The sequence below is a fragment of the Hylobates moloch genome, unplaced genomic scaffold, assembly GCF_009828535.3.
Source record: "Hylobates moloch isolate HMO894 unplaced genomic scaffold, HMol_V3 SCAFFOLD_15, whole genome shotgun sequence".
NCBI lineage: Eukaryota > Metazoa > Chordata > Mammalia > Primates > Hylobatidae > Hylobates > Hylobates moloch.
The window spans coordinates 46,186,552-46,194,579 of NW_026652290.1; the positions used below are offsets into that span (position 1 = coordinate 46,186,552).

General features: G+C 48.9%; 1 protein-coding gene across 1 annotated transcript in view; it reads left to right on the top strand.

Moving 5' to 3' along the window:
• Nucleotides 1-7,964, top strand: part of SNRNP200 (small nuclear ribonucleoprotein U5 subunit 200) — a 29,687-nt gene extending 21,723 nt beyond the window's left edge. The window contains exons 35-45 of the mRNA XM_032177627.2: nucleotides 1,102-1,210; nucleotides 3,470-3,578; nucleotides 4,020-4,209; nucleotides 4,307-4,471; nucleotides 4,660-4,781; nucleotides 5,067-5,210; nucleotides 5,302-5,478; nucleotides 5,776-5,936; nucleotides 6,032-6,113; nucleotides 7,348-7,440; nucleotides 7,542-7,964. Of these exons, the coding sequence (XP_032033518.1) occupies nucleotides 1,102-1,210; nucleotides 3,470-3,578; nucleotides 4,020-4,209; nucleotides 4,307-4,471; nucleotides 4,660-4,781; nucleotides 5,067-5,210; nucleotides 5,302-5,478; nucleotides 5,776-5,936; nucleotides 6,032-6,113; nucleotides 7,348-7,440; nucleotides 7,542-7,685 (1,496 nt within the window). The 3' untranslated portion in view covers nucleotides 7,686-7,964. The remainder of the gene's footprint in view (nucleotides 1-1,101; nucleotides 1,211-3,469; nucleotides 3,579-4,019; nucleotides 4,210-4,306; nucleotides 4,472-4,659; nucleotides 4,782-5,066; nucleotides 5,211-5,301; nucleotides 5,479-5,775; nucleotides 5,937-6,031; nucleotides 6,114-7,347; nucleotides 7,441-7,541) is intronic.
• The last annotated feature ends 64 nt before the right edge of the window (nucleotides 7,965-8,028 follow it).

Sequence of the window (8,028 nt, forward strand, 5' to 3'; positions counted from 1 at the left end):
CAAACACCATCCCTACTTGCCAGGTGAGAAAACAGGCAGACACATCAGGTTGTGCTATTTCAGAACCTGGTTTTCTAGAGTCCAGGACCTTTGGCCACCAGACTGCTGATTCTCCATGGATACCAGACTCCCCAAGTGTATTAGTCCATTCTTGTATCGCTATAAAGAAATACCTGAGACTGGGTCATTTATAAAGAAAGGAGGTTTAACTGACTCACAGTTCTGCAGGCTGTACATGAAGCATGGTGTTATCTGCTTCTGGGAAGGCCTCAGGGAAGGCAAAGGGGAAGCAGGCATCTTATATGGCAGGAGCCAGGACCGAGAGAGTGAGTGGGGAGGTGCTACACACTTTTGAACAACCAGATCTTGTGAGAACTCACTCACTAGATAGTACCAAGGGTGGGTGGTACTGAACCATTCATGAGAACTCCGCCCCCATGAGCCAGTCATCTCCCACTAGGCCTTTGCTCCAACACTGGAGACTTCAGTTCAACGAGATTTGGTGGAGACACAGATCCAAACCATCTCACCAAGATAGTTAGACTTTAGAGATTAGCACAGAGGAGAGTTCTGATTCTCCCTTGAGCTCACTCTTGCTGGCCACTGTCCCTTGTTGCCCTGTGGCATTTTGTGCAAAGATTTACATTTTAACACGGCTTATTGGAGCCTCATTGGAGATCCTCCTGCCAGAATCACTTCCTGTCACTCTTTGGCCCTTGAATCTGCCTGTTTGGGGCATGCTTAGAGTGATCTCCGTTTTGCTGGCATGGCTGAGCCAGCCTGTGGCTACATGAGTGTTAGCACTTTCTGGTCAGAGGAGCAGTCCATCAGCAGTAGTTTTGCCTTGGTGTTCCTGGGCTTTGGGTTCTGTTCTACGATGACTTGTTTTCTCCTGGATAGTCCCAGAGCAAGGCACCAGCAGCGTGGAGCTACCTCATAGCAATGTGTTAGCTCTCATTCATGTTAGACCTTGTTCCTAGCCAGCCTTGCTATGAGTTCTGAAACATAGCACAGGGTAAGCCATGGCCTGCCCATGAGGCAGTGAGCCTGCTTCACCCAGAGACCCCTGCCCTCAGCCTTCCTCTCCCCTCTACTGCTCAGGGGCTATCCAGGTGGTGGTGGCTTCTCGGAGTCTCTGCTGGGGCATGAATGTGGCTGCGCACCTGGTAATCATCATGGACACCCAGTACTACAATGGCAAGATCCACGCGTGAGTACAACTGGTGCTCTGTGTTAGCACAGACCTCCTTCCTAAAATGAATGTGAATCTGCAGATACACAGAAAGTAAGCTAGGATGAAGAAAAGGTGTTAGGGAAGTTAATAGCTGAGATGCCACCAGAGCCAAGTGTTTGAGAGTTTTATGTCTCAATACTTAGGCTCACATTTGCTTTTTAGTCATTGTGCTGCCATATTCAGCAGTTGGGAGAGATAGGAAGTTAGAGCCAGGAGGAATGTTTGACGTTGTGTCATTAACCTCAAACATCTTGTAGATGAGGAAAAGTGACTTGGTCAAGGTCATACACCTATATAGTGACAAGTAAGAAGCTAGAGGAGTGCTGAGCGCAGTGGCTAACACCTGTAATCCCAGCACTTTGGGAGGCTGAGGTGGGTGGATCACTTGAGGTCAAGAGTTCAAGACCAGTGTGGCTAACATGGTGAAACCCCCGTCTCTACTAAAAATACAAAAATTAGCTGAGTGTGGTGGCAGGCGCCTGTAATCCCAGCTGCTTGGGAGGCTGATGCAGGAGAATCAGTTGAACTGGGAGGCAGAGGCTACAGTGAGCTGAGATCCCATCATTGCACTCTAGCCCGGGCAACAGAGTGAGACTCCAACTCAAAAAAAAAAAAAAAAAAAGGCTGGGTGTGGTGGCTCACACCTGTAATCCCAGCACTTTGGGAGGGTAAGGTGGGCAGATCACCTGATATCAGGAGTTCAAGACCAGCCTGGCCAACATGACGAAACCCCGTCTCTACAAAAATACAAAAATTAGCCAGGCTTGATGGCAGATGCCTGTAATTCAAGCCACTCGCCTGTAGTTCAAGCCACTTGGGAGGCTGAGGTTGGAGAATCACTTGAACCCAGGAGGCAGAAGTTGCAGTGAGCCAAGATCGTGCCATTGCACTCCAGTCTGGGCAACAGAGTGGTACCCTATCTCAAAAACAAAAACAAAACAAAACAAAAAGGCCAGGTGTGGTGGCTCATGCCTGTAATCCCAGCACTTTGGGAGGCAAAGACAGGCGGATCACGAGGTCAGGAGTTCGAGACCAGTCTGACCAACGTGGTGAAACCCTGTCTCTACTAAAAACACAAAAATTAGCCTGATGTGGTGGCACGCACCTGTAATCCCAGCTACTTGGGAGGCTGAGGCAGGAGAATCGCTTGAACCCGGGAGGCAGAGGTTGCAGTGAGCTGAGATAGCGCCGCTGCACTCCAGCCTGAGCCACAGAGCGAGACTCCATCTCAAAAATAAAAAAAGTTAGAAGAGTCAATCATTCTCAGAAAAAAGCCTGCATACTTTTTTTTCTTTTAAGACAATCTTGTTCTGTCATTTAGGCTGGAATGCAGTGGTATGATCTCAGCCCACTACAGCCTCTGCCTCCCAGGCTCAAGCAATCATCCTGCCTCAATCTCCCAAGTAGCTGGGACTACCAGCATGTGCCACCACTCCCAGCTAATTTTTGCTTTTTTTTTTTTTTGTATAGATGGTTTTTCACCATGTTGCCCAGGCTGGTCTTGAACTCCTAAGCTCAAGTGATCCACCCACCTCAGCCTCCCAAAGTGCTGGGATTACAGGCATGAGTTATGGTGCCTGGCCCAACGCTTAATAACTTTTTCCTGAAATGCAGATTAGTTTGAAATGAATTTTATTTACGGGTTCATTTTTAATGTTTGAACCTGCTTCTAGGTAGGGTTAAAGTCAGGTGACTTGATGACTCACGAAATATACAGCTATGAAGTTTGGAAAGTGTGGTGGTATGCACCTGTAGTCCCACCTGCTCTGGAGGCTGAAGTGAGAGGATCACTTGAGCCTAGGAGGTCAAGGCTGCAGTGAGCCATGGCTGTGCCACTGCACTCCAGTATGGACAGCAGAGCAAGACCCTGTATCAAAACAAATAGAAACAATAATAATTTTTTTAATTAAAGGAGAAAAGTTTGGGAAGTTTGACTTACATATTTGATCCTCGAATAGGGAGTTATTTTGGTTTTGGCATTAGATAGTTTTGTAGCTCAGTTCATGGCACTTGAGCAGCAAATTCATGGCCCTTACACTGAATACTAAAATGATGTACGGGCCAGCCAGTGAAGCTAGTTCTAAGTGCAGAGATTCATAAACAGAGTCGTGTTGTGATTTGACTGTGTCTCCCTGTATTTACATTTTACTCTTACTTGGTGAAGGGAGTTGGGCCTCCTCAGCGTGGTCTCTGTGTTAAGGTGGGTTTTCCTTCTTTCCCTGCTTCTGTCACCAGCTATGTGGATTACCCCATCTACGACGTGCTTCAGATGGTGGGCCACGCCAACCGCCCTTTGCAGGACGATGAGGGGCGCTGTGTCATCATGTGTCAGGGCTCCAAGAAGGTCAGTCCTGGACTCATGTAGCCTCTTGGATCCGGAGCCTCAGAATGGATTCTTTAATCTTTTGATGGATGTCTTCAGTAACTTTAGTTTCTTAACTTCTGCCTCTCTTATTTACACAATTCTTTTGTAACGAGCCTGCCACCCATGTGGAATTTTGCTGCCTTTTGGTTTTGCTGCTGCCGTTGGCTCCACGTGTTGAGGTCTTCACCCTCTACTTGGTTCCCTCCCTCATTGGGCTGCTCACTGCTCTGCCCTCGTAACTTGCTGTACCTCTGTTCCCACTGCGTATTGTCATCAGTGATGCACTTTCTAAATGTGTGACTTCTTCCATTTTGGTATTAGGTCTCACAGAGGGACCATGCCCTGTTGATTTGCCCTTGGCCCTTTGTGACTATGTTGTCACTAATTCTTTATTACTCCTTCTCCTTCTCCAACCCACAGGATTTCTTCAAGAAGTTCTTATATGAGCCATTGCCAGTAGAATCTCACCTGGACCACTGTATGCATGACCACTTCAATGCTGAGATCGTCACCAAGACCATTGAGAACAAGCAGGATGCTGTGGACTATCTCACCTGGACCTTTCTGTACCGCCGCATGACACAGAACCCCAATTACTACAACCTGCAGGGTCAGTGGGCTTGGGAGCACACGTGATCCTTTGGTGGTTCTCACAGTCTTTGCTGGGCATCTTCTCGAGGCTCCCCATTCTCCTCTCACCTCCATAGGCATCTCCCATCGTCACTTGTCAGACCACTTGTCAGAGCTGGTGGAGCAGACCCTGAGTGACCTGGAGCAGTCCAAGTGCATCAGCATTGAGGACGAGATGGACGTGGCGCCTCTGAACCTAGGCATGATCGCCGCCTACTATTACATCAACTACACCACCATTGGTGAGGCCCGGCATGGCCCGTGTCCTGTCTGTGGGAATCTTCTCACACGGGTCAGGAGCTCACTGGGATGAGAGGTTCGCCCGTGTTTGTCAGCGGGATGACACTGCAGGGGACAGCAGGGGAGCCCAGGCAGTTCTGCTCCTTCTCTGCCTGCGTTTAGCTTCTCTCACATTTCTTTTTTCTGTCAGAGCTCTTCAGCATGTCCCTCAATGCCAAGACCAAGGTGCGAGGGCTTATCGAGATCATCTCCAATGCAGCAGAGTATGAGAACATTCCCATCCGGCACCATGAAGACAACCTCCTGAGGCAGGTGAGGACGGCAGACTTCAGGAGAACATTCTGGGAACAACAAACTTGGCCTGTGTGCCCAGAGCACATGGCATCCTTGCCACCAACACCCCCATACGCATCCCCTGACCCCCGCCATATGTCCCCCGCTCCATACCTCCCTGATACCCATCTCCATCCCATTACCACCCACATGCCTCAGGGTGTTGAAGGGATGTGTGAGCCTGGGCCACGTGGTGTTTTGGCCTGAGTTGGTCTCAGGCAAGGTCACCTGTTCATCACCAGCTATTTTTCTTCCACTTTGTAGTTGGCTCAGAAGGTCCCCCACAAGCTGAATAACCCTAAGTTCAATGATCCGCACGTCAAGACCAACCTGCTCCTGCAGGCTCACTTGTCCCGCATGCAGCTGAGTGCTGAGTTGCAGTCAGATACGGAGGAAATCCTTAGTAAGGTAGAGTGTGGGTGTGGGGCAGAGGGGCCAATGGTGCTCTAAACATCTCAGCTCCAACTCCGCCCACTTTTGTACACCTTTTCCTGTTCAGGCAATCCGGCTCATCCAGGCCTGCGTGGATGTCCTCTCCAGCAATGGGTGGCTCAGCCCTGCTCTGGCAGCTATGGAACTGGCCCAGATGGTCACCCAAGCCATGTGGTCCAAGGACTCATACCTGAAGCAGCTGCCACACTTCACCTCTGAGCATATCAAACGTTGCACAGACAAGGTGAGCCGGGTCAGCCTAGAGGGTCGGGTGGGTGAGCCTGAGAGCCTAGTGTTGTGGACTGAGGGTGGGTTGCGGGAGGTGAGTCTCAGTAAGTTAAACTTTTAGTTATGGTTCCTCCAAAGGTGCTCCCTGTTGAGATGCTAGAGAGGCTGCCAACTGCGGGCCATGTTCTTTCTGCAGCTGTTTTATCTAGATGACTGGATAGTGCAGGAGGTAAAATTAGCAGCTCTTTGCTGCCTGTGTCATTTGCTCTTGACCTGTGTTCTCTCTTTCCTGACGTCTGAATACTCACTGTAGGGAGTGGAGAGTGTTTTCGACATCATGGAGATGGAGGATGAAGAACGGAATGCATTGCTTCAGCTGACTGACAGCCAGATTGCAGATGTGGCTCGCTTTTGTAACCGCTACCCTAATATCGAACTATCTTATGAGGTGGTAGATAAGGACAGCATCCGCAGGTAAGCCAGAGGTGGTGCCTGTTGGGCACAGCATGATAGTATGCTGTGAGCCCACTGCCCCATTGCTGATGTGCGCCCCTCCTCTCCCCCTGCAGTGGCGGGCCAGTTGTGGTGCTGGTGCAGCTGGAGCGAGAGGAAGAAGTCACAGGCCCTGTCATTGCGCCTCTCTTCCCGCAGGTGCGTGCTGGTAGCTGGCTTTGCCAAGTGTCAACTCACCCTATCCACTGGCTAGGTGCTTGGTACAAGGGCACACTGTCCCTGAGGGAGGGAAACTTTAGACTGATAATGAGCTCACAAGGCTGAGAATTAATCTTGAGGCTATGGGTTTTTTTTTGTTTGTTTCTGCTTAAACAATTTAGGGCCGGGCGCAGTGGCTCACGCCTGTAATCCCAGCACTTTGGGAGGCCGAGGCGGGCAGATCACGAGGTCAGGAGTTCGAGACCAGCACGGCCAACATAGTGAAACCCCGTCTCTACTAAAAATACAAAAATTAGCTGCGTGTGGTGGTGGGCACCTGTAGTCCCAGCTACTCGGGAGGTTGAGGCAGGAGAATTGCTTGAACTCGGGAGATGGAGGTTGCAGCGAGCTGAGATCGCCCCACTGCACACCAGCCGAGTGTGAGACGTCTCAAAAAAAAAAAACACACACAATTTAGATGACTGGTCATTGTTAAGCCCGTCAGTTGTGTAGTGTTGTCCATCTCCCTGACTGTTTAAGATGCATTTGTCTAACTCCGATGGCTCCAGGACACTTGGGCTTTCCTGGTTGTTTCTTCTTTTTTCTCACTGCCACTTACTGTGCTTCTGGGTGCTTGGTTTTTTACCACCAGAAATAAATTCTGGTTCTCTTTATATGGGAGAATAATTGAAGGTTGACAGCAGAAACCAGATACTGTCATGTTTAATTCTGTAAACTAATTGTTTCATAGGCTCTGAGTAAAGAGTGCTTTTAACTGGGACTCTTGGTCTTTGTGACAGTGGGGCGGCCCGTAGACAGGGCTGCAAGGCCAGCTGTGGATCATCTCTGCACATTCAGCTCTTTGTTAAGCTTTTTCTCATCTGGCAGATTTGCCTTGTACTTAAAAGTATCTCTAAGGAACTCAAAGCTACTAGGCCTCAAAGACTAGACCTCTAATAGTAGTACCTTGGACTTAGTGGCAGGTACTAAGTGGGAGAAGGTACCTTGGCACAAGGAAATGAGCCAGAACCAACAAATGAGTTCATCTACTTAAAAAATTAAGTCTGTTTGAGACAACTTTTGATAGTATTAAAATGTTATATCTAATTGTATTTTGGGAAGAAACTTTGGAAAGCTATCTGATTTTTGTTTTCTTTTGTAACTGTACCATTTCATGGTTGCCTATGGTCATCAAGTTTTACATGCTGAAATTCTTGGTTTTGGATCACTGCAGAAACGTGAAGAGGGCTGGTGGGTGGTGATTGGAGACGCCAAGTCCAATAGCCTCATCTCCATCAAGAGGCTGACCTTGCAGCAGAAGGCCAAGGTGAGTGTGTCCACTGGCCCCAGCATTTGTTCTGGCATGGGGGAAGGGTGAGAATGCTTCTCGTGTCCATGCTCATCCTGATTTCTGCCTGCTCTTTCTAGGTGAAGTTGGACTTTGTGGCCCCAGCCACTGGTGCCCACAACTACACTCTGTACTTCATGAGTGACGCTTACATGGGATGTGACCAGGAGTACAAATTCAGCGTGGATGTGAAAGAAGCTGAGACGGACAGTGATTCAGATTGAGTCCCGAGGCATTTACTTTTGGGTAAAGGAGAGTAGAGCCTGAATTAGGAATGTGTACATTGTAGGGATCCTGGTTGTGGGGACCAGGTCTATGGGCCTCAGGTCTGGCCAGCCAGGGCTGGTGCTGTCCCCGCCCACCTCCACTTCCTTTCCCTTGCTCACTCTGGATCCAGTGACAGCAGGTGTCATGGGTCAAGCATAAATCATATATAGCATTTTCAGGCATGTTCCTGGTAGTTCTTTTGAGTCTGACATTCTAATAAAATAATTTGTAGAAACCATTCGTCTTTGCAGTGATTCCAAATTAAAAGTTTTCTTTCTCTATCTTGAGGGCATGGCCAAA